A 25366-nucleotide genomic window follows, 5' to 3' on the forward strand; every position below is an offset into this window, starting at 1 on the left:
GCTGTGTGACCCAGGACATGACTCAAGCTCTAGTAGCACCAGCTTTCTCGTCCGTATAATGGGAATAATAATAGTATTCATCTCAAATTCTCCTTATAAGAATAAAATCAGATAATACCTTTAGTGCCTATAGTAAGTGCCTGACAGGTGATGATGACGGTCTGTGACCTTCAGTCTTTTGTCTGATCACATTTTCCTTGCTCTCCTCATAGAGGACTGCATCAGAATCATGTTCTTCTGATCCCCAATCTTTATGCTCTTTTATTCTGGGCCATTCCAAAGGAGTTTGACGTGTTCTCTGGGACTCCCAGGACAAGGAGGTGTGAGCTACAGGAAGACAGGTTGAACTCAAAATAGGGATATTTATTTTTAATGGTCAGAAGTATCAAAAAATGACTGCCTAAAGAAGGATTATGTTTCCTGTTCCTGGGGGCAAACAGGGAGAGGCTGTCCAGCCACCTGGAGAGGATGTTGTAAGGAGAATGGAGATGTTAGACTTGGTGGCCTTCCAATTCTGAGTGAGTTTCTCATAAGAACAGGAAATGTCTCTTTCTGCCAGCTCTCCACCTCCATACTCCTCATTATTTTTCTGGGAAATCCCACAAGGCTTGAGAGTTTTACTTGCAGACCTAGCCCTCATGCTACAGCCTTTTTGACTTAAGAACAAGATTTCTTTGTGATTCAAGAGGCTGGATTTTAGTCCTATTTCTGCCTCCTATTCTCTACGTGATCTTGGAAAAGAAAATTCTATGGTTTGGGCCTGCCTAGCGTCAACTCCTATTCTCTGAAAACAGTTTCTCCATTTCCTTTGGGTACCACTCCTCCCTTATTCTCAGTCTATGTGGCTCCAGTGAGATTGTCTCATCTTCATGGTTAGCACATGAACTCAGGATAATCATGGGGTGTTCCAGTTCCATAGCTACAGTATTGGTTCAGGAATGGGCATCTGATTCAAGATGGAGCAATCAGAATCCATCCCAAGACTTCTGCCAGAAGTTTTGAGAAAGAGATGCTGTTTCACCGGAAGTTGCTAAGCTGGTTACACGCAAGCCTGAATTTTCTGGGGTGTACCACAGGGGCAGAGCCTGCCTGAAAATGAAGTCAACACAAAGGAAAGCAAAGCTGAGGATGTAGTGAGAACAAATCCTATTGACATCATTAAAACACCTGGATCCAGCATTACCTGAAGTTAGACAACTTCTAGAGATTTTCAGTTATGCTAGCCAATAAATTCAGGTCATGTTTGGTTTTAAAATTTTTGGTTACCACTTTTGTTTGTTTGTTTATTTCTCAGATACGTTTGATTTGGATTCCTACCACCTGTAACCAAGAGTTCCAATGAACACCAATCACAGTGTAGTAGAGTGAGGATGGAAGACTTCCTATAGAAGGTGAGTCTGGAGCTGCATGCTTCAAGGTATCAAGGTATTCATGTATCAAGGTACACCTAGTAAAATCCTTGGTAAAGGCTGCTAATTATTTAATGCATCACTCTGCAGAGAACCATCAGGATCTGAACCAGAGCCATCAATGCCTTAACTAGAGTGAAATTTGGGTCACTTCAGTTGCCATCATAGTTATCTTTTATACTCCAAATGCTAGTCTTTCCCACCATTTCCAGGAATTGCCCTCCCCTTTTTAGTAAATGAAATTATCATTCATCCACTAAATATTGAAAACACCTATAAGTGTTACAAAAATTATGTTTGGAATACAATGATGTGAAAGATACTAAGAAGCTCACAGTAAAACCAGGAGGCAGCATTTACAGTGAACTTTTGTAAAACCAACCCAATGTGTCTGGTGTTTTACTAATGTTTTTAACTCAGTGATACTTTATTAGTTTCCTGTTGCTGCAGTAACACACTGCCACAGACTTGGTGGTTTAAAACACATAATACAGTTCTGAATATCAGAACTCTGAGATGGGTTTTACTGGGCTAAAACCAAAGTGTTAGCAGGGCTGTATTCCTTCTGGAGGCTCTAGAAGAGAATCTGTTTCCTTGTCTTTTCTAGCTTGTAACGGCTTCCTGCATTCCTTGGCTCATGGTGCCTTCCTCCATTGTCAGAGCCACCAGCACAGCATCTTCAAATCTCTCTCTCTCTCTCTCTGATACTGACAGCCCTGCCTTCCACCTGGAAGAACCCTTGTCATTATATAGAACCCATCTAGATAATCCAGGATAGTCCCCCCATGTCAGGATCCTTAATCACATCTGCAAAATCCCTTTTGTCACGTAAAACAACATAGTCAGAGGTTCTAGGGATTACGACGTGGACATCTTCGGGGCACCGCCATTATTCTGCCCACCACAAATACAAATAATTAGGCATTATTATTATATCCCCATTTTACAGAGAAAGAAATTAAGTCCTAGAGAGGTGAAAGTAAACATCCTGATAGCTAGTAGGAGCCAGAGCCTTGATTCATACCCAGGGGGGGGGTCTGATCCAGAGTCCACAGGCTTATTCACTGTTATTCTCTCTGCCAACCCAAACAGTTGTGGATTTTAAAGTCACACAGACCTGGGCAAGTCACATCCCTGTCCCATGCCTTTTGTTATCTGCAACATGGAGCTAATAGTTTTACATTTAGGAACAGTCAAGGTCATGCATGTGGCAGTCTCCACACTGTGTGTGGCACATAGTAGGTGCCCAATATGTGGCCACCATTCCTTAAACTATTTTTCAAGGTGTAAAGATGGCAGGGCCTGAAGAGACCAATTCAGTGCCCTTGAATGGGGGTAGGGGGGTCCTGTCCCAGAAGGAAATTCTCACTTTTGGCTCAGGGGTATCGTGTCTCCAAGGATACCAGCAGAGCTTAAATGGGAGGACACTTTCTGGCTTCTAGAACACAGGTGAGAAGACACTTAGCCAGGTTCAGATATATGGGGAGCAAACCCAGGGCCAGACAAAGTTGGGGTGTGGATTGGTGGCCAGATGAGCAGATAAAGAAACCTATGGCTCTCCTACTCTCCCAACCACTCTCAGTTTCTTAACCACTGGCATGTCAGCCCATCTGCTCAAACAAAGGATTAGCCAGGCCCCACTTTGAGAGAATGTACTTGGGGAGCAACCACACCCCCAGCCGCCTACTACTTGACCGCCTGGTGGCCCTCTGCCCTTGCCTCCTGCCAAAATGGTTTGCTGCAGGGGGTGTCTGACAACAGAAGGACAGCAGAATTTATCACTGTCCTAACTTGTCCATTTGTTTTTGGCTCAGAGGGTCCTGATGGGGGAGTTTCCAGGGGCCGCACTGAAGCGCACACGCGTTCTTGACAGAGACACATGGCGGTGATTACACGCGGCGTTAGGCACAGTTACTGCAGGGCGCGGTGGCTCCAAGTCGTCTCTGGAGCACAGTCTCAAGCTGACTCCACATCTTCCTTGGCTTTCAGTTCCTTTTCTAAATCCTGTGTGAGGATGGAGAAGGAGGGGAGATGGGAGGTCAGGGGGTACAGGAGGCGGGAGACAGGGCTCCTCCTTCCCAGGGGTCGAGATGAGGGTTCCCTCTGTTGGCGCAGTTGAGTGGGACAGCCCGGGATGATCTTCCTCCCCAGTGTCTTGTCCTAGGACACAAACACATTCCTTCCATACTGAAGCATAAGACTCGACCCCAGATAGCCCTGGGAAGGAGAGCATGGTGACACAGTGTGAAGAACTGACGGAGCATTTCCTGAGACCAAAAACAAGATTGTAAAAGAAGACAGAATCTCAGATTAACTCCAACTCCTGAGCTAAGGTGTCAGCCCCTGCCCATCTCTGTCAGGTATTTTATCTGGCATTTTCTTGCACACCTTCCTTGCCAGGGTGCTCACTACTTCTTAGGGCAGCTTATTCCATTCTTGGGCAGCTCTGACTCTTAGAAAAGTGCTTCAGATTGAATGGGAATCTGCTTTCCAGCAGCTGCTCTTGGTTCAGCCTTTCAGTCCACTCTCCCAACTACAGTGTTTTTCCAAGAGTCACCTCTTGGGTCAAAAATCATCTAGGGAGCTCATTAAAATGCAGATTCCCGGGCCCAGCCCTGACCTAGTGAGTCAGAATCTCCAAGCCAGGGACCTAGGAATATGCATTGATAAGAAAGCCTGATCTGTGAGAGTTGCGGGCCCCTGAAATGAATTGGAAGGGTGCCCACGTGCAAAGAATGTCCAAAGGGAAAGCCAGGAACTCGGAGGACAAAATTCTCCAACCTGTCAAACTCTGCCAAGTGTGGGGCTGATTGGGGAGGAAGCCACATCAAATAGGGATGAACCCACCCAGGAAATCACAAATAACAGCTAGCTAACACTTCCTAAGTACCCACCTGTACTAGAGGCTTTGGCATAATCCCTCTGTGTGCAGGCACTACAATTACCTCCATTTAACAAGCGAGGAAAGTGAGATTGTTGACATGCCCAAAGAAATACATCTGGAGAGTGGCAGCACTGAGGTTTGTCTGACTTTGCATCCCTGACCATGGTCTGACAACTTGATGGGAACTCCAGATCTAAACCTCCCGGGTCCAAGCCTCTTCCTTGATCTCAGGGAGCAAAGTTGCTGTCGTTTGACTATGGAACCTGTTTTCACCCTCACCTCGTAGGAGAGACATCTCTCCAGGTGCTTTTGAGGAGTACGGGCCAGTCCCTGGGAAGGCAGGGCTACGTGGTGGTGGGGCTTCCAGGTGATGATTCTGGCCCCGGGGAACCTCACAGACCCTCAGGGAGCAGTCTTGCTTCTATAGGCTGCTCACCTCACCTGGTCACTCCTGTAGTCAGGCCCACCACAGATGTGCTGGGTGTGAGCAAGGGTATAGGTGGAGGCCCACATAGCACATGTCTGAATAGTTAGAAGTTAGAAATAAAGATAACTGTTAAAAAGAAAAGTTCTATCTTCCTATCTTGACAAATATTCTTTCATCGTGGCCTAGAAGGCCAAGTTCAAATTTAGCATTTGGAGGAGCTCTTCCCTGGAACTTGGCAATGTGGGGAGAGCTAGCCCCCAGCCCTGGCTCCTTGCATGGCCCCCTTCCCCTTCCACACTTGACTCTGCCCCACCCCCCAGAGGCCTCACATGCATGTAAACACCACAGCCCTCACTTCCCAGCTCTGTCCATGTGCCCTGCAAACAGCTGCACCTTGGTCCCTTGGGCTGGGTAGAGTCATTCTGGGCAGCCTGCTCTGGTCATGGCCCCTCTCTGGCTGTCTCTGCCCACTGAATCCATTTGTACCATAGCTGATCATGGGGGCTGACATGGGAGAGGTACGCTGCATTAGTATGCCAGTCAGCCGCCTGGGCATTGCGGTCCCTGCTCTCAGCCTGGCACCAGGCCTGGCAGAGGGGGCTGGGAGGCAGCTCCTCCCACCACAAATGAAGCATGGGGCAAGGAAGTGAAGTCTTGAGCTACTGCTCCAGCCCACAAACAAGAGAGAGAGAGAGAGGGAGAGAATCTTTTACTTTAGGCAGGGAAGGTCACCTAGATCATGAGGTCATATCTGCTTCACACTTCACCTGAAGTTTCCTTATTAAATCTTATTATCTTTGGATTTTAAAAATAGTCTGATGCATCCCACTCAGGGGTGATATCAGCTGCAACCGTATAGGTCAGTGATTATCAAAGTGCCATCTGAACCAGCAGCAGCAGGTTCAGACCTGACCTGTTGTTAGACACGCAGATTCCCAGGCCCCAGTCCTGAACTGGAAACTCTGGAGGGGGACCCAGCACTCTGTGCTTAACAAGCTTTCCTGATGAGTCTGAGGCTCACTGAAGGCTGAGAACCACTGATGCAGGCGAAACCGAGTCATTGTTTCAGAGCAGAGCGGTGATCCGTGAGAGTTGTGTTCAACAGTGTGCGTTCATTCAGCAAATATCTGTTGAGAGTCAAGCACCGTGTTAGGCACTGGGGATTCAAAATGTAGTCTCTGCCTTCAAGTTGCTCACAGTCTAACTCAGGAGCAGGCAAGTAAGCAGATCACCACATGAGGATACTCTAAATGCTGACACAGGACAGGCAGAGGGCGTTGTGTGGTGGAGAGGCATCAGCTAAGCCTTCCCAGAGGCAGCTCTGCCCCCACAGAAGCTTGGAGAAGCAGGCGTTGTCTGATGCAGAGCCGAACACAGTAAAGTGTTGCTGGTGACGAAGGCTCTCTCCTTGTCCAAACTTTTGTCAGGCTCCTCTGAGCCCTCTTCTCCACTAGGCTGTGACCTTGATCCTGTCTCTGGTCTACCAAGCCCAGTCTTAGTAAAGAATCCTGCTAAGTCATCCCCTCACCCTTGAGATCTTGTCGAATTCCTCATCCCTCATCCCTCATCCTTGATGTCACAGCCCTTGGCCTGACTTAGTGAGAATACTGTTGAGCCAGTGTAGCAAGAATCTCCCTACCCTTGATGCCTCCTCTTAGTAATTTTCCATCTGTTGACTCCTTCACTCTGTTCATTGTCTATAAATTCCCAGCCGACTGTTGTATCTTGAGTTGAGCTCTGTTGCAACAGTCCTGGGTATAGTCTTTGTTACCAGTTTAACAAGTGTCAGAATAGATTTTTCTCTACCACTGGGCAGGACAGCAGTTGTGCAGAGACTTGGGGGAAGGGAAGAACATGTCCCAGCCCGTTCAGGCCCTTGGGATGGCCCCCAAGTCAGAGCAGAGTGTGACGTGGCAAGGACCAAGAAGGAGGTGAGTCTGGCAAAGTCAGCAGGGTCTTGGGAGAATCTCTGAGAGTCGGGGCTTGTCCCGAAGGCAGTAGGAGGCAATGGGAAGTTTCAGGCAGAAGAGTCACATGATTAGGCTTTCATTCTAGAAAGGTCTCTGTGGCAGGCTGCTTTGTGATGGATGGATTGGGGACCCCAAGCCTTGAGCCCCGAGAGACCAGTGAGGAGACTGCCATCCCTGAATCAGAAGCTCAGGCCTCTGTATGATTAATGAGGTTCCCCGGTCAGTCAGCCACCGCCAGGGCTGAGAATCACTGAGGTAGAAAGTGAAGAGACCCGGCTTGGTGACAGAATGACAGGGGAGGGCAGGAGCAATGGAGAGGAAGGTGGGGGTAGCTGTCCCCCAGGAGTCAGCGTGAGTCACTGGAGAGTCACTGCATTTTCAGAAGGCAAATCATGAGACTGGACTAGGGCAGTCAGGGTCTGAAAGTTTCATCCTCTTCTTTCCAGGTGCAAAAGAGATGCTGGGTTGAGCAGGCTAAACCTCCCATAAATGAACCATTTGATTTAAGGGGTTGAATGAAGACTCGGTCATTCACTCTTCCATACATTTAAGAAATGCTTGCTGAGTACCTACCATATGCTGGGTGCTGTGCTACGTATGTACTGGGGAAACAGTAGTGAGCAGAGATGGTCCCCATCTAGTGGGTGAGGCCGACTTTACACCAGTAATGAGTCTAGTGAATGCAGCATTATAACAGTGCTAAGTGCTATGATGAGAAAATACTTACAGCATATGTAATAGGGGAATGTGACCCAGCTTGAGGGGTCTGGAAGTCTTCCCTAAGGTGGTGTCCCCTGTCCCAACGTGCAAAAGATAAGTAAGAATCAGCTAGGCTAAAAGGGAAGAGGGTGCTACAGGCAGAAAGACAGCATCAAGGACCCTATGGCAGGTGGCCTTTATGCTCACCTATGGGGCTCTTCACAGGTACGCAGGCCCAGATTCTCCAGTCTATGAAAGACACCTCCTTAGGATGTAGCCCCTGACGTCCTTTTCAGAAAGCCCACTGTGGAACTGGGGCTTGCAGAAAACCCCATGTTTCCCACAAGGGGCAGATGGCCAGAGGCCTGTGTGGCATGCCCTGGTGGCCTCCCTGCAAATCAGCAGGACAGGCCCAGGTGTGAAACAACCTTGCAACGAGATCATTGCTGTCTCCACTAGGGGAAGTGCTTTCTGACAGCTGCTCTGAAACGATTCTCCTGCAATTTCCATTTTATAGCTCCTTGTTCCCTCCTCAGCCGGAGGCTGTGTCTCCCAAGAAGTCAGGTTGACATTGCAGGCCGCAATTATCATGCCCTCCCCCTGGCTGAGACTTCCTGGTCATCTCCCACCTTTGGTGCTAAGTTTCTCTGCATTGATTCTGTTGCACAGATATTTATCAAGCACCTGCTGGGGGCTACGGTGGATGGGAATGGGTAAGAAGAAAATTTGAGATGGCCTTTCCCTCACCCAACTCACAGGTGACCCCACACAACCCATCAACAAATGTTTGTAGAGGAGAAACTAGGGATTGAGGCTAATGAGTATTATTTAAAGCCCCCAAGGTACCCATAACAGAACTAGATATTGTAGTGTATCTATCTGAGATTTATAGGCAGGAGACAGAAGGGTTAAGTGAGCTAAACCCTTGTCAATCATACTAAAAAGTCAATAGATACTGTCTAGAGTTGATATATCAAGGAGCACAGGTAATAAAGCTTTGACAGGAACCACCAGAGATGGATGATTAAGAGCACTCAGGTGTCTGGAGCCCAACATCCTGAGACGAAATTCCATTTCTGTTGCTTACCAACTGTGTGACCTTAAGCAGATCACTTCACTTTGCTACACCTTAGTTTTCCCATCTGTAAAATGGGCATAATGATGATACCTACCCCTTGGGGTTGTGGTGAGCACTCATGGAAACAATGTGCATAAAAGGTTTAGCACAGGGCTTGGCCCATGACAAGCACTCAGTAAAGGTTAGCCAGGGATAAAAGCAGAAACAGTTTAAAAGAGGTTGGTCTCTGGGGAATAGGACATGGTTAGGGGAGGGACAGTTATGGGGAGGGTCAGTTGCTGTTTATTATAAATTCTCTGAACTGTTTAATTCTGTGACCATATGCACAAAATATCTCATTGCTGAAAATGAAATTCTTAAATAGTTATACAACCTGGCTGATTACTGTAGAAAACTGGATGCTGACTGAACTTTTCTGGCTTAAGCATCTCTGCTCCCTCCATGTTCAGACTCCTCCCCCTTCCCTGCCCTATTTTCATCCTCAGTTCCCCCCAACCCCACCCCTTCTTTTTCTCCTGCTTTCTGTTTGTTTCAGTTGTCATCCGCTCTTAACTGCCCTCAGTAGCGCTTGGTGTCTGTGTTAGTTTCCTGGGGCTGCCATAACAAAGTACCACAGAGTGGGTAATGTAAACCCAGAAGGTTCTTTTCTCATAGTTCTGGAGGCTAGAAGCCCAAGTTCAAGGTCTTGGTAGATTTGGTTTCTTCTGAGGCCTCTTTCCTTGGCTTGCAGATGGCCACTTTCTCCTTCTGTCCTCACATGGATTTTCTTCTGTGCACCTAGCCCTGGTGTCTCTCTGGGTGTCCAAATTTTCTCTTCTTAGAAGGACACCAGTCCCATTGGATTAGGGCCCACCCTAAGGGCCTCCTTTTAACTGAATTACCTCTTTAAAGGCCTTATATCCAAATACAGTAAGATTCTGAACTACTAGGGGTGGAGGGGAAGTTTAGGGCTTCAACATATGAATTTGGGGACCATGCAATTCAACCTTTAACAGTGTCCTTGAGTCATTTGGCCCACGGGGGGCCCAGGAGCCTGTTGCAATGACATTATGAGGCCTAGGGCCAAATATCAAGGTACATGTCTGGGGTAGACAGTGTCACCTGGGCCTGCAGGCTGTGGCATCTACTGCAAGGTGAGTGGTCCCAAGGGTTCCTAGAAATGTCCACATCCCTCTCCAAGCTCTTTTTGCCTGCTTGGATATGCAATTGCTCACTCTATGAGGGTCCTGGGATCTGGGGCCCCAGGGCTTCTCCTGGACTCTGCCACCACTTCATTGTAGGACTATGGACAAGACATTTCCCTTTTCTGGGCCTTAATTCCCTCCTCAATAAAATGAAGAAGTCATTTGACCTAAGAGACTGGAATTCCAGTTCCTGCTCCTTCGTCCTCAATCTTTGCAGCCTAGGAAGCTTGAGCTCTTGTCTTCCCATCTTGGAGACAGGGGTGTATGTCCAATTCCACGATCTAGAGACTCCTCCACCTCTTGAGAGACAGATGCACCCCAATCCATCATCGCTTCGAGAATCTGGTGGTCTTGCCCAGCCAGCATCTGTCTATCCTTCCTCTGGGTTTCCTTTGGGGCCAGGGTAAGTGAGCAACCCAGACCTTGCCCATAAAACTCAGTCTTGGGATTTTTAGGGAAGCTGTTGGAAAGGAGAATTTAGATTCCCCTGGCATTGCTAGCTGTCAGGATAATGTAAACCTGGAGTTACTAGCAGGCACCCTGTCACCTGGAGAGAGTAAGCTGCCCGAGGGCAAAGAACGTAGAAGGAAGAAGCAGAGTTAAGAAAGTTTCTGAGGTGTGATGACATCCTTTGATCACCTGGATCTTTCTGTGCCTGAAGGCAAACTCCCCTTCATGTCTCAATTAAATAAGGCAGGACATTTCTTTCATTCTTTTTCTCCTTCTCTATTTGTTTATTGCCCAAATCTTTTTTGAACTGGTTTTATGCCACTTTCTGGGGAGGAATCTTGTCCTTGAACATGCAAGAAATCTTTCTCATGTTCCTGCCTTTTCTGAGCAAACTCCTACACATCTTTCAGAATCTACCCAAACATCACCTTCCTTGTGACCTCTCCCATGGGCTCCTGAGCAGAATAAGCTCTCTTCTTTGGGCTCTCATGGCAGCCTTTACATTCCTCCAATAAAACACTTACCAATTGATATCAAGTTTTAGCATAGTTGTCTGCTCAGATCCCTGTGTTTAAATGCTTGTTCATCTTTGAACCCCCAGTGCCTGGATCGAGGGCTGGCATACAGTTTGCATTTAATGAATGAGGGAATGAATGAGTGTATAACCTGAATCCTGCTGCAACATCAGCCCTTTTTTTGGTTGTTCAGAAGAAATAGAAGCCAATTTGTCACTGTGCTGTATGCGGATTAGTCACAGTTTAATCAACTACAGGGTGGTATGATATATTTACGGAGCTAAGTAAATGCTAAAAAAAAAAAAATTCCAATTTTAATGCTGAATTGTCAGTGCTTTTATACACTTCCCCCCGTCCCCACTACTCATCCCTCTCATACTTACTCTGGAGGCCACACGGTGTAGTGAATGGGGAGGTAGGAGACTGGGTTCTAGTCCCCTGTTTCCTCTAAGAATTTGTGGGCCTCATCTTCATAATGAAGCGGCTGGACCACATCAGGGATCCGTGGCCACTCAGCCCCAGCTCATTCCAACCATGTAGGAAGATAGGCCCAGTGTTTCCAAATTTCGCAATTTTTAAGAGAAATTGGGAGTGTAAGTTTTTATATAAAATGCACGCTTTAAAAAATATTATGTGGACCTAGGCTGTGAAGATTCAGGTCCTCTCATACATTGCTGATGGGAGTGCAAAAAGATTCGACCCCTATGGTGGGGAATCTTCTAAAACTACAGATGCATTTACCCTTTGACCTAGCAAATCTTACTTCTAGGAATTTCCCCTGAAGATTCAACTCCACGCTACAGAACAAGACATGCACAAGGTTATTCATTATGGCATTATTTTAATAGCCCAAAATTGAGAACAATTTCAAATCTCCTTTTGAGATTTGGGGACTGGTGAACCTTGATTTATTCACACACTGTGGGATACTTTGCAACTGGAAAAAAAAAGAATGGGACAACCTCTCTGTATTTATATGGCAAAATCTCTGGGATCGTTTACGTGATAAAAGCAGCATGCAGCAGAGAGTATACAAAAGTGCTCTTTAAACTCAGATCCCCTAGCTGAGAATAGAGGGCATTTGCAAAGCCCACTGTATTGGCTCTCTCCTAGCTCTCTGCAGCTGTGAGTATGGGTGGCTGTGTGTGTGTGTGTGTGTGTGTGTGTGTGTGTGTGTGTGTGCCCATGCATACAGGCCTCCCCCAGTAAGTGGTGGGGACCTGTTTACTGCACACCTCCTACAGGGACAAGCACTACCCAGAGGGCCATTAGCAAAACCAACGTCCCATTAGAATGGCCTAGGGAAGTCATGCTAGTGTAACTTTGCAGAAAGACTGTTGGACTGGATTCCAACAGTATTAAATTCTAGTATCAGTTCTGCCCCCCAACAGCCATGAGGACCTTTCTCCTTCCTCCCACCAAATACAATTGTTCATTTTCTTATAACATCTTTTCTGCCACTAGACCGTGACCCTGTGAGACCACGACTGATCTGTTTGCCCACCACTGAATCTCTAGCATGTGCCATAGTGCCTGGTAGGTAGTAGGGTCTCAATAAATATCTATTGAATGAATGACTAAATGAATCAATGGGTGATGGACATAAAGAACTTAGGGTAGTGCCTAGTCATGGTTCTGTTTAATTACAGGTGGTAGTAGTCTACATAATGTTAGGATGCTGGTGATTGCAAGTTGTATGACTTTGGGCAGATTAACAAAATCCCCAAGCCTTGATTTTCTTATCTGTATTATGGATGCAACAATACCTATTCCCAAGTGTTGTCATGAGTATTAATCAGATAACTTAGGCAAATCATTCAGTGTATGGTTTGGCACATAAAAGATCGTAAGTGGTGGTTATTACTAGAGAGAAATAGCATAAAATAAATAAACTGAAGAATCGGGCAAATCCCTTGATTGATGCTGAGATGCAAAGGGCATTGCACAAAGAAGCTCTCTCTGCATCTTCCACTGTCCTCTTACGTAGGGCAGCCATCCATTCTTCAACAAGTGCTGGCTGAACGGATACTCCGTGCTGGGCACCATGCCAGCTGCCGAGAGTAGCAGCAAGAAAAATGAGTAGTTAATCAGTATGAGTTTCTTTTTGGGGTGATGAAAATGTTCGAAAACTGATTGTGATGGTGGTTACACACAACTCTATGAATACACTAAAATCCATTTGAATTGTACATTTGAAGTGGGTGTATGGATTGAATAACACATGAATTATGTCTCAGTAAAGCTGTTATGAAAAAGAAGAGAAATAAACAGTAGACCTGAGTCTACCCCTTCCTACTTGGACAAGTCAGTTGACCTCTCTGATTCAGTGTGCTCTTCTGGAAAATAAGAATAATAATCGAACCTACCCCCGAGGGTTTTGGTGAGGATTAAAAGAGACAATGTTTGTAAAGTGCTAACTTAGAGTTTGGTATGTAGTAAGAGCTCCATTGGTGTCAGCGAACAGCGTCCCCATCACCTTTATTAATATATAAATGCTAAGGAAGGAAATTACACAAGTAACTACGTATGGGGAAGACTACCCAAGTAGCATGGGCTCTTTGTGCCACTGGGTGGGAAGAGGAAGGAGTTAGTGAGGCGGTGAGGGAGGAGATGACATCTAAGCTGGGTAAGAATTCATCCACACAGAAGGATGTGAAGAGCAGTCCTGCAGGAGGGCACAGCACGAGCAAGGACATGGGGCGAGAGATGACAGGATTAAGGTAAGGAACAACTAGCAGTTTTGCACAGAGTGCAAGGCAGCAACTTCAACTTTATTGTGAAGACAATTGGGAGACCACCAGCAGGAAGCAACGTGGCAAGTCTGTGTACCAGAATAGTCACTATGGTGGGGAGGATGGATCTTAAGAGATGAAGGACTGAAGTGGCAAAGGAGTTAGGAGACTACTGCCGCAATTCAAGTGAAAGATGATAAAGGCTTTAACTTGGACTTGGAGATTAGGGTATCAGGGCCAAGGCTTCTTTGATCATAACGGACAGAGACTCACTCGTAACTTCAAGGAAAGGGTATACAGCAGGGAACCTCACAGAAGCCCTAGGTCAGGGATTCAAGTAAGCATCCCAGAAACCTGGTCTTGAACTAGAAAACCAGGAGCCAAGGCAGTTACCTTTCATAATTGTCTCTCTCAGCATCTCTGCTCCTTGCACCTCTGCCCTATTGTCTTTTTTTTTTTTATTAAATGCACTTCCTGTGTTATTGACGGTTTCTGCTTTCCCATATTTTCTTGTGTGTGCCCCAAGAGTATTCTCCACCCTGATGCCACTTCCACTTTCAGGGACCACAACCAACTGCCCTCTTCCCTCTGTGCCACTTGATTCCAATTTGTGAGACAGAGGCTAAGTGTCTCTGTTCATAGGCCAAAGGCCAGCCCATGCACAAGGTAGAGAATTTGGCCATGTGAGGCAGCAGGGCTCTGATCAGGGATTCTTCTTGCAGGCACCTGAAATATGTCTCATATTGTAGGCCTAGAGGGGAAGGGATACATTTAAAATTTATTAGGCAATAAAACCAGCATTATTAGGTAATTGTTTGAATGTGGGAGGTGAGTTGGAGTGGAGGCCAGGATGTCATCAGAGGTTGGCTTGGTAACTGGGTGATCTCTCAGTTTCACTTTCCTGTCTGTTGGTGCTGTTCTCAGGTTCTCAGGAAGCTTCCCCACTTGATTCAGTCAGGGCCTCAAAAAATGCATAGTTCTCCCACGCTGGGAACTGTGAGGCAAGTTTCCTAAGAGGACAGTTGGACAGGGTATAGGGTAACAACAAGGGACAGTGCAGTATCCTGGGCCTAGAAACAGTGATGTGCTGTCCAAACCTAGGCCTGAAGGACGAGGGGAGGGCAGTTCTCGGAATCCAGAGCAGGGGCCTGCCCAGCAGAATCTGTGGCCTTTAGTGGTAGATACACGCAGCCTGTGGCATCCTCCCACTAAAGAAGCTAGGACAAGAAACACCCTGACCCAGCTCTTTTCCCTCTCTTTGGTATTCTGCCCTGGCTCCCCCAACGGCTCACCCCAACAGGAAGAGAGACAGTAAGGAAGCCCACTGATGTATGCTATGGCAGCTCCCTGGAGCGGGGAGGAGCAAGAGTAAGACTCCAGTCCACTCCTCATGGTGGGTCTGGAAGGGACCACTACTTCCTGATTTGAAAAAACACAGAATTCAAACGCAGTTTTTTTTAAATTTTGTCTTAGGTAGGTCAGGTATTCATCCCTAGACCAATCTCTGTAGCAGGAGCGGATAGCCTGCTCTGATTGGCTAAGCCAGTAGCTGAGGGTGGAGTCAGCTCTGATCCAGCCTCTCAACTGGGAAGCCAAGGTTAAATCCCCAAAGAATATCAGGATGTTGTTAACTGAGGAGGTAAAAACAATAGACGTCTACTGTTGCCCATAATGGGATTGGTCAAGGACTTTTAGGGGTGGGGGTGGGGTTGTTGTTCCTGTCGGACAGACTGAGGGGAAGAGACCACGGTGCATTGGTGAGTGAATGAGCGGGGCGGTAACAGATGGAGCTGCTCCCTCTCCAGGCCTCAGTTTCCTAGCAGGGAAGAATCTTAACATTCTGGTGGCGTCATTGCTCACCAGCAAGTTGTTGACCAATGCGTTCAGCCTTCTCCTCAAGAGTGCAGACCCCTCATTGCCAGTAAAGACCACCAAGCCTTGCTTTCTTTATTCATTCCTTGATGTTAGACCTAGCCGAGACCTCTGGACCCACTGAAGTTTGCTGGAAGGTGCCACCTAGTGGAACATCCGATGACATGCCGCTTAGACCAAAGGAAACCTTAGAAGGATTTTAGAGCTGAAAGCAAGAGAGCAGCAGTTCGCTCAAGCTTGGCCACAGAGTGGAATCACCTAGGAATAGCTGAACCCTACCCCTAGAGGTCTGACTTAATTGGTCTGGGGTTTAGGTTGAGCATCCATAGTTTTTAAAGGTCACCAGGTGAAAGGTTAAGACCTCTGGGTATAGAGAAGCCGACCTTTATTTTACAGAAGTGCACGCAGACAGTGCTACTTCTCTAAGGGCCTTCACATTTCTAGGATGCCCCTTTCTCATGCACCCTACCACCTCTCTATTTGTGTTTCGTACAACTTTCTTCCTTTATTCAAAAGTGGGAAGTAATTAAACAGGAAGCACTCTCATTTTCCAAGCCCTGGTGTTTATTTTAGAGGCAGTGCCAGGAGGCTAATGGCTCCCTCTACGTCTGATATTTGAATCTGACCTGTCTGACTAATATTCTGAGATATACCCACCCAATGACGTATATTTACTCTTTGAAATGTACGGCCTTCTGTGCTCTTTCAAATCGTATCCTACTTGAAACACCTTCCTCATCCACTGTCTTGATTCAATAGCATTCCTTTATAGTTGGCAGGATTGGTTTAATTGGCATCTCGGTGTGGAAATGACAAAGTAGACTCCGAGAGAGAGACAGGCAATTTTCTGTCTAGAGGTCATTTCAAATAGGCATCCTGCAAACCCTTTATTTTTATTCAGACTAGGAGCTGAAATGCCACTAAATCACACACACTAAGTGGACTGAACCACCTGAGTGGTGTTCCATTCCTCGCTCCCCTTCTCCCATCCGACCTTGCAAGACTGAGTCGCCAAATTTTAGAATTAAAAAAGATCTCAACAAGCATTTGGTTCAACTACTTTATTTAATGCAACCATATTCAATATTTAGCTAGACAGCTCTAATTCCTGCTTCCACATACACTCGTGGATCCATTCATGATAAACATGATGCTCAGAGAATTTGAGTGACCTGTCTGAAGCTGCACAGGAAGGTAGGGGCAAAGTCTGGACTGATTCAGACTTAATAGAGCCATGTGCGGAAATCTCAGTTCCAGGGCTTGTGTTCTCTTGCTCTATATTTGGAAGTTTGAGCCTTGTTAAATGACCAGCCTGGTAGAGAGAGCAATTTGGGTCACTGACACCAGTGTTAATGAGTTTCCTGAGTGCAGATTTTAAAGAGATGAGTGCTTGACTAATTGATTCATTCATTCATTTCCCAAATGTTTGTCGATGACCTATTTTGGGCCACTTACTGTCCCAGGCATTGAGTGTATGCTGCAGGGCAAAACAAACAAACAGACAGAAACAAGATGATCTCTGTCCTCATGAAGCTAACAGTCCAGTGGAGGAGACAGATATCAAACAATCACCCTGGAATTGGAAACACTGCGACTGTTAAGGAAAGACATTGCTAAGATGTCACATAACTGGGGGGCTTAGTCTGCTCAGGGAGCTCAGGCAGGCTTCTCTCAGAGTGTATTGACAAGCTTGGCAATCTCCAAGGAGAGGAGGAGCAGGAAGGCTTTAGGCTTCCACACACACGTAAGTCCAACACTCATAGCTTCTTGGCTTTTGCTTAGAGTCAAGCAGACCTCTCTCTCACCAGCTTGGAAGTTATATCATTATAAAATCATGATTATCCCCATTTTTACATACGAGGAAATTGAGGCTCAGGTAGCTAAGAGACTTAGCCAAGGTTAAAGAGTGTTAGAGGTAGACTGATTATCAGACCAATATCTCCTGGTTTGCTGATCCATTCGTTCCACTTTCACACTCCCTCAGCTCAGGCCTGGGCCACACCAGCCTGAGGGTACAGCCCTTGACAAATAGGCAGCCACACTAAGAAAGCCAAGGTGAGGCCATCTAATAGGAAAGGAGTGTGAACGCTGAGATGGGAGAGGCTCAGACCAGAAGTGGAGGTTTTCATTGTGCAGCTGAAATGGTATTGTCTCAGTCAGTGGGATAAAGCCCTAAGAGGATCCCCACCCCAACCCCGGCCCCCACCCCATACTTGGCGTATCCCGCATGGGATCAGAGAGTCCTGAGGTTAAAGCTGGGTTCATGCGTTAAGAGTGTCCATTGAGGGCTGACCCGGCTGGTGTGCAGCTTTGATCAACAAGTCACTCAGGTAAGATACAGGAAAAGCTCAAATCCAATTTCAGACAGAATCCTCCTGGGAGCTGGAAGGGGTGGAGATGAGAGACACACTGAAGACTTTCCCATAGATGATCTCAGCTGCTGTACTTCACTCAACTGGTAATTATCCACCATCTACTGTGTTCCAGGCCATGGTTGAGCAGGAGTAGGAGCTGAAATCCAGGTGTCCTGGCTCTGCTAGCTCGGCTTTGGCCCAGGGAGAGGTGGGCACCCTTTTTTGCAAATCCGTCCACCCGGAGGGAGCATCAGTATTCTGATTCACAAAAATAGAAGTATGTGCTAACAGAAGTATGTGCATACAGTAGGGGACAAAAAAATTACAAAGCTCCTCCTTGCTTAGAGTTCACATTCTAGAGAGGGAAACCCAAATTAATACCCATTCTGAAGAAAAATCAACATACAGAGATGGTGGAGGTGCTCTTTGATATTTTAGATCAGTTGGACAGGGAAGCTCTTGCAGAGGAACATTTGATTTGGTTCCTGAGAGACAGGGCAGGCAGAGAACCATACAGAGATTTAGAGGAAGAGATACAATGGCAAAGCAAATTTGCAAAGACCCTGAGGCCATTATCAACTTGGTGCATTTGAGGAATATAGCAAGAAGACCATTGCAACTAGAAGGTCAAAATCTAGAAGCTGGGCCAGATCATGGAAGACCGATACTCATAGATTATTCTAACCTGCAGGGAAGTTAAAGGCAAGTTCCCAGGAGCAGAGTGAGCCTCATGTCTGTGAAAGGATCAGTCTAGCAGCTGTTTCTAGCACCATGACTGATGCTTTGGAGGTGAGTATGAGTGTCACAACATTGTCTTTCCTTCTAGGAACTTCCCTTTTTGTCAAAGAGACAGGTTGGAAGTCCAGTTACAAAAACACTGTTCATCAACTGCAGTGTGAAAAAACACGGGGCTCTTCAGAGTAGTGTTATTCACCATAGCCAAAAGGTGAAAATAATCCAAATGTCCATCCATGGATGAATGGATAAACAAAATGTGGTAGGTACATATAATGGAACATTATTCGATCTTTAAAACGGGTGAAATTCTGACACATGCTACAACATGCATGAATCTTGAAAACGTTATGCTAAGTGAAACAAGCCAGACACAAAAGGTCAAATATTGTATGATTCCACTTACATGGAGTACCTAGAATAGTCAAAATTCATAAAGACCAAAAGTAGAATGGTGGGTGATTACCAGGGGTTCGGGGGAGGAGGGGAACTGGGAAGATAATTAATGTTCAGTGGGTACAGAGTTTCAGGTTGGGATGATGAAAAAGTTCTAGAGATGGACAGTGGTGATGGTTGCATAACAGTGTGAATGTACTTAATGCCACAATCAATGGTTAAAATAGTAAAATTTATATTATGTATATTTTACCACAATAAAAAATTTTTTTTTAAAAGTCATAGGGCTAGGATCTAGAGATGGAAGAGTGGGCATTCTAGGCAGAGGTAATCGCAAGTGCAAAGGCCCAGAGGCAGGACTCTGCCTGGTGTGCTCTGAGGAATAGCAAGAAGGCCAGTGGGCTTGGGTATAATGAAGAGAGTACAGGTGAGGGCTGTTCATACATGGACTTGTAGGATCTTATAGTTCCTTCTTGGAATCAGGTGGAAGATGGGAAGTCATTGGAGGGATTTGCAGAAGGGTGGTGCTATCTGATCTTTGTTAAACTAGGATCATTCTGGCTGCAGCTTTCTTTAATCTGAATCACACTTGCAAACAAAGATAAGAAAAGCATTGACCTCACAGAGTAACTGTGAGTCTGAAAAGAGGTAATGCATGTCAAGGGTTTAACATGGTGCCTGGCATAGAGTAAGCATTCAATAAAAGGTAAGCATTTCTGTGACAGAAACCCAAAGAAAGACAGCAGTCCCCTGAAGAGGAGTTTTGGAGGACTTCATGGAGGAGGTGGCAGTTGAGCTACGCATGGAAGGATAAACAAGATTTCCACTGACATAGGTGGGGAAGGGACTTCCTGGATGAAAGGAGCTGCCGGGTCAATAGCACAAGAAGGAAAATAGCCAGCAACCAAAATAGCCAGCAACTGGCAGGGCAGAGAGGTGGAGAGATGTCTGATCAGCTCTAGCAGGTCAGAGAGAGAGGAGTGTGGGCCCTAGAGCCTAGGTGATGGGTTTTTAGGTTTTGTAGCAGTTGTCAAGCTACAGAAAACTGAATCCCTATCTCTCATCCTAGATCTGGAAGAGTGGGGAGGGAGGAGTCATCAGGACGCTGGTCCAAGGCTAAGGGGTCAGCGGCTGGGCTGGAGACCCAGGAATCAAGAGGACGCATGTAGGGGTAGCAAAAAGGAAGGCAACCAAAAGGGTGCGTCCTCCCTCTGCATCGGAGAGGAAGCAATTAAGTGAAGAGCATCGAGGAGCCACAGGCATCGCCTTCGGAGTCCGGCTTCCCAACCAGCCGTCCGCAGCGCCCAGGCGGCCTGATTTCCTCATAGCCTCACCACAGTTATAGACACGTTCGCTCGTCTGATGCGATTATGTGTTTAATGCTTCAGCTTCCAGACGTCAGGGCTCCAGTCTGTTTTCATTTCATCCTGGTGGCTGGGACAATTTGCTGAGTAGCTGAACGGGAGATAGGAACCGACATGAGGTTTCGAGAAAGGGCTCCGTGAGCTGAGTGCCTAGAGGCACACGTGGGACTGGAGGGCATTCCAACTCCAAGGAGGTTGGACTTGTGCGAGAGAAGGTCCTGCAGAGAAGCTTCGATCACCTACTCGCCTGTTTGCTGGGACAACAGACAGGTGGTGGGCGGAAACGGCACTCCCCAGTTTACAGAGCGCGTTCACATCTACCGCCAGGCACTGGGAGGGAAGACAACCAGGGCCTGCCCAGACAATCGTGCGCGTGCAGCCCCATTTCCCGTCTGGGAATGCCTGGACCCGGGCGGGGCAAAGGAGGTCCGCAGGTTCTTGGAGCCAAGCCTGAGAGAGTAGTAGAAAGAAAGGAAGCCACAGCCCCGGGGACTGCAAGCGCGGAGCATCTGGCCGGGCTCCTACACGGTTTGCATATCCCAGGGGAAGCCCCAAAACTGTTGGCTGGACTCCGGAGCAGACGTGGCTGGGTAGGAGTTTGGGGTCCCGGGAACGCAGCCCAGCGCACACCAGTTAGCGCCCAACTCGCCAACTCCCGGACTTTCGCAAAGCTCCCGCGGGCGGGGGAGCCGCCGAGGAGCGGGCCGCACCATCGCGGCTAGAGAGGGGGGAGCGGTCCTCGCTGGGTCCCGACGCACCCGGCAGGAGCAGGAGGAGCCACAAGAAGGCCGGGGCCCGTGGTTCACAGCTCTTGCCGGCCGACTCCGAGGAGTCTGGGGTGGTGGCGCGGTTCGGCGAGGCTCATGAGCAGCGGTGTTGGCAGCGACCCCCCCGCGGCGGCGGTGCAGTGGCGGAGCCCGGCTCCCTGGCCGCCGAGCGGCGGAAGTGCCGCGGAGTTGGAGCGGGGCCGGCGCCGCGGCCGCTTCTCCACGCTGAGCTGCTGCCGCCGCCGGGCGGACGGGCGGACGGGCGGACGCGCGGAGCTGGGGGCGGCGCGGCGGGGCCGGCGGGGCGCGGCGGGGCTGACCGGCCCCGATGAGGCGGAAGGAGAAGCGGCTTCTGCAGGCGGTGGCGCTGGTGCTGGCGGCCCTGGTCCTTTTACCCAACGTGGGGCTCTGGGCGCTGTACCGCGAGCGGCAGCCCGACGGCACCCCTAGGGGATCCGGGGCAGCGGTGGCCCCGGCAGCCGGACAGGTGAGTCCCCCAATTGCCATGGAGTTGGGAGCACGCTCTCCCCGAATTCACTTCTAGCCTTCGGTTCCTTCCTCCACCGTCCCCCGTCTGCCTCCTCAGAGTCAGCGCCAGAGTCTTCTCTGTTCTTCCCTTTTTTTTTTGGATGGGAAAATTGAGACTCAGAGAAGGATGGGGACTTGTCTATGTCCCCATGCCATTCAGAAACCGAGCCAAAACTAGAAATCAGGACTCCTGATGCCCAGTCTGATGGTCATTTCTTACGACAGGTTACCCATCCTACCTTTCTGCCCCTGTCTGGTGTCTCCTCTCCTCTTCCAACATCAGCCTTTTTTGGAGGATCCTGTCTGCATCCCTGTATCCCAGGATGACTCCTTATTATGAAGATGCTGGTCCTTCTATTTGGTGTTAAGGTCTTTTCTGCTTTTTCCCCCACCTCCTGATCTCGATGCTCCCTACTCAGGTCAGCCCCTTTCCTGTTTACCTATTTGCCCAAAGAAACACCTGGGCCTCCTTTCTCTCCACATTTATTCACCCTCCTTCCTTCCCAGCCTTCTTTCTTTCTCAGATCCTGTGGATTCCTTGAAGGATGCAAAGATCATGCTCCCCTTGGAGCTTCAGGCCCTGGAGGATTGGAGTGGTTGTGCGGCTGGTCTTTAAGGGGCCTTTGACTTTCTGAGAATCCAGAAGTAGGGGCTGTGGTGGAAGGACTCCCAAATTTCCCAAAGGCTATTTGTGCCTGTCTGAGTGTGGAACATCAGATGCCTTCTCTGTCACTTCTCAGAGTACCTATGACCCCTTCTGAACTTGTCTCGGCTGATTAGGTTTGGTGTTCTTTGCAGCCAAGACTGGGATCTTAATTGTTTTTGTCTCCTCTGAACTCACTCATACACATTTGTGTGTGTGAGTGTGTGTGTGTGTGTGTGTGTGTGTGTGTGGTAAGTACATATATACTGATAGCAAAAGCTCTGTCACATCACTCCTACCTTCCCAGCTCCTGGCTCAGTAGGTGCCAGTGAGAGTATAAATGCCTGAACTGTTTCACACAGAGGGATGTTTCAGGTTCTCTTGTGGGATTTGCTCTATCCCAGGGTAAGTGGATAATTGTGCATCAGGGTTGAACTTGACTGATGGTTGGCAGGACAAGAGAAGAAGCTGACTTTGGATGCTTCTTTCATTTCCCAGGATCAGGCTGCTATCTGGGGCTGTCTGGGATCTTGAGTGTAGAGTATAGAGAGCTCTTTGGGACAGGACTGACCGATCTGAGTGCAGCCTGTCACTCTGGTAATTGTTGCAAACCGTCCTGGAGGGCCTGGTTGATCTTTCTGGTAGATCTCACTGTTTGGAAACGAAGGCCCCAACTCCTTTCCAAAACTCCTGGTTGAAACCCTGACAGCTGACTTAGACCCCTCTTCCTTAAATTCTGTATCTGTGTGGATTTTTCCTTCATACGGTCTCTTTCTTCTGTTCCCACCCTGTACTAGCATCAGGGTCCAGAGGTCAGGATTCTGTCCCCAGCTTTAGTGTTAACTTGTTGTATGTGTCCTTGATCACCTCCCGTCTCCCTCTCTGAGCCTCCCTTTCTCCATCTGTAAAATGTGGTTGTTGGTCCAGCTCCAGCTTACTGTGATAACCATCAGTGAATCAATGTGGAGGACAGCAGCCACTTCTTTTTCCTTTCCTGAGCCAGGAGCCCCTTGTAGCATCCCTAGCAGTGGGGGCTCCATACTGGACACAGCCTCAGATCAAGGGGGCCATGTCCTGCCCAAGTGCAGACTCTCCTTTGGAATAGCTGTAGCCAGTTCTAAAATAGCTCCTGACATTCTGCCTCTGCCTGGAGAAAGCCCTCGTATTTCATTTGCTGTGGATGCCAGAGACGTCCTGATTTTCATTTTCTGTAGACCCAGATGTGTAGAGAGAAGGTCAAGGTTAACTGCCAGTTTGGCCTGAGCTTTCAAAGTAAATTACTCACTTGTGCAAGAGGGGATTGATGGAGTAAGGCAGCCTTTTGGGCAGAGAGAGGGGAGCAACAGCTGGGCGCTGCTCGAAGCCCTTAACTGAAATGGACAGAGAAGCTCATCTGGGAAGGTCTAGCTCTTGTTCATTTCTTTTTCTCTGGAATATCATGAAGGAGAAGAGGAGGAAGCAGTGGTAAAGGGTTTGATGATGGTGGTAGGAGGTGCCAACTGATGATCCTTGCTTTTAAGAAAAAATCTTAGCCTCCTGGGAGCCGCAGAATGGAGCTGTTTCCCCAATGATAAGCTCTTCTAGGTGCTATGGGATTCAGCATTCATCTGCTGCCTTTCAGGAACACGCTGCCAAATTTCCACACAGCCCCTTTTTGTTTCAGTCTCCTGCAGATGCACAGCACTAGGCTTGGCCCCCAGTCCCATGTTTGAATGTCAGCTGGCCTTGAGGGAGGAGGCTGACTTCTGAGTGCTGGTATTCCATCCCTCCTCCCAAGTGCGCTGGAACGAGCACCTACCAGGTCAGGCTGCTATCTGGGGAATCCGACATCTCTAGCACACAGAGCTTTTTTCGACAGGGCCGACCGGTTCTGAGCTCAGCTTGTCACTCTTATAATTGTGGAGAATTATCCCAGAGCACTTCATTGATTTTTGGAGTAGAAACAACCACAGAGGCTCTGGAAGGAAGTCAGACAGCAGGACTTTATCCAAATGAAAACTATATTCCTTGTGGGTTTGAGAGAAGTTTCTTTGAGGGTAACATACCCACTGTTGTAGTCGTCCTTTAACTCCTTGATTTCTCCACTGGATTAAAGAATACAGGATTTCAAATTCAGAGCACTTATCAAGTGCTAGAATGTAAGTCTATATAACCGTCATGCTAGCTCATCCTGGGTGTACCACTGGAGCTGGGTAGGGCAGCTGATTTATAAAGGACACATAATGCTTCTAGGATCTGAGCATTCATCTGGTCAGACAGCTGGCTTCTTGAAAAGCTGCAAAACCAGGCAATAAAAGCCAGTCTTGAAGCCATCTTCATTTTAATTTAGGGTTACCTCTCATTCCTAGTCCTGGTCTGTTTAACATCTTGGTTTAATTCTCTGGTCTGTTTCATATTCCAGCCTTGGTAACTGGCCATTAAAAACCCATGGTAAAGAAGTGTGGTGCAGTCCCTCCCCATTTCTGAGCCATAATCTCTTATGAAAATGACTTCATTGGATAATAGCAATTGTGGAATAGAAATTCGTGAGATAATGGAATACCAATGACTTTAAGTATCAAGAGTTTTTCTCATTGTGTCAGAGCTGAACTTTATTCTTAGAATATCCAGAAATCAATACTCCCCCCAGACCTTTTTTTTTTTTTTTAGTCTTCCTGGTAGCAGAGCCTTATCCATCTTAAAGTTAAGTACCATAGAAATGTAGCCTTGGAATGATTTCTTTAATTTTCCACAGAGGGGCTGGGATCCTTTAGATTGCTAATCTCTTCTCTGTCTGCATGCCCAGCTGAAATCTGATACCACCAGGGAAGGGTTGCTGATTTACCTAAGCAAATCTGACTTCCTGCATTCTTTTTTCTTCTCGGGTTTGCAGTCTCCCAGGGAGCCCAGCTGAGGAAGGTCAGGGGACAGAGGCCTGGGGTTTCATTCTCTCTCTTGCCCTGAATTCACTGCGTAACTTCAGGAAAGTGGTTTAACCTCTCTAGGCCTCGGATTCTTCATCTGTGAAGTGAGGGCTTAGATTCGAAAGGGGAAAGGTAAATGTGCATCGTATCTGTACTTCGCCTCCCCTGGCCGGGACAGACATTGCTTATCAGTCTCTTTCTCACTAAACCCAGACTTGAGCTCAGTCTGTTTCCCAGCAGTGCTGCAATATAGGGAACAGATACTTTGTAGGACTTTTCCAACTCCAGCATCCTGGGATTCTGTGAGTTTGTTTGAAAGCTTGTGTTGGAAAGGCCTGGAAAGAAGTGTGTTTAACAGGCCTCTGTATCTAATTGTGATGGGGCCACTACTTAGGGATATGCTCATACTCTAATGCCTTCTCTCAGGCAGTGGTCTAAGGACGTTCAGCCTTTAAT

General features: G+C 47.6%; 1 protein-coding gene across 3 annotated transcripts in view; it reads left to right on the plus strand.

Annotated features, from left to right (window-relative positions):
• GALNT10 (polypeptide N-acetylgalactosaminyltransferase 10) overlaps positions 1–25366 on the plus strand; it is a 260577-nt gene that overhangs the window by 34315 nt on the left and 200896 nt on the right. Inside the window, exons 2-3 of one of the 3 annotated variants that reach the window (XM_074360971.1) lie at positions 1295–1391; positions 18266–18363. In XM_074360971.1, coding sequence (XP_074217072.1) covers positions 18346–18363 — 18 coding nt within the window. In that variant the 5' untranslated portion in view covers positions 1295–1391; positions 18266–18345. Of the gene's footprint in view, positions 1–1294; positions 1392–18265; positions 18364–21021; positions 21324–25366 lie in introns of those variants that run through there. The other 2 variants (XM_074360972.1, XM_074360969.1) reach the window with 2 other exon arrangements.

This window comes from Camelus bactrianus, chromosome 3, assembly GCF_048773025.1.
Source record: "Camelus bactrianus isolate YW-2024 breed Bactrian camel chromosome 3, ASM4877302v1, whole genome shotgun sequence".
NCBI classification, from domain to species: domain Eukaryota; kingdom Metazoa; phylum Chordata; class Mammalia; order Artiodactyla; family Camelidae; genus Camelus; species Camelus bactrianus.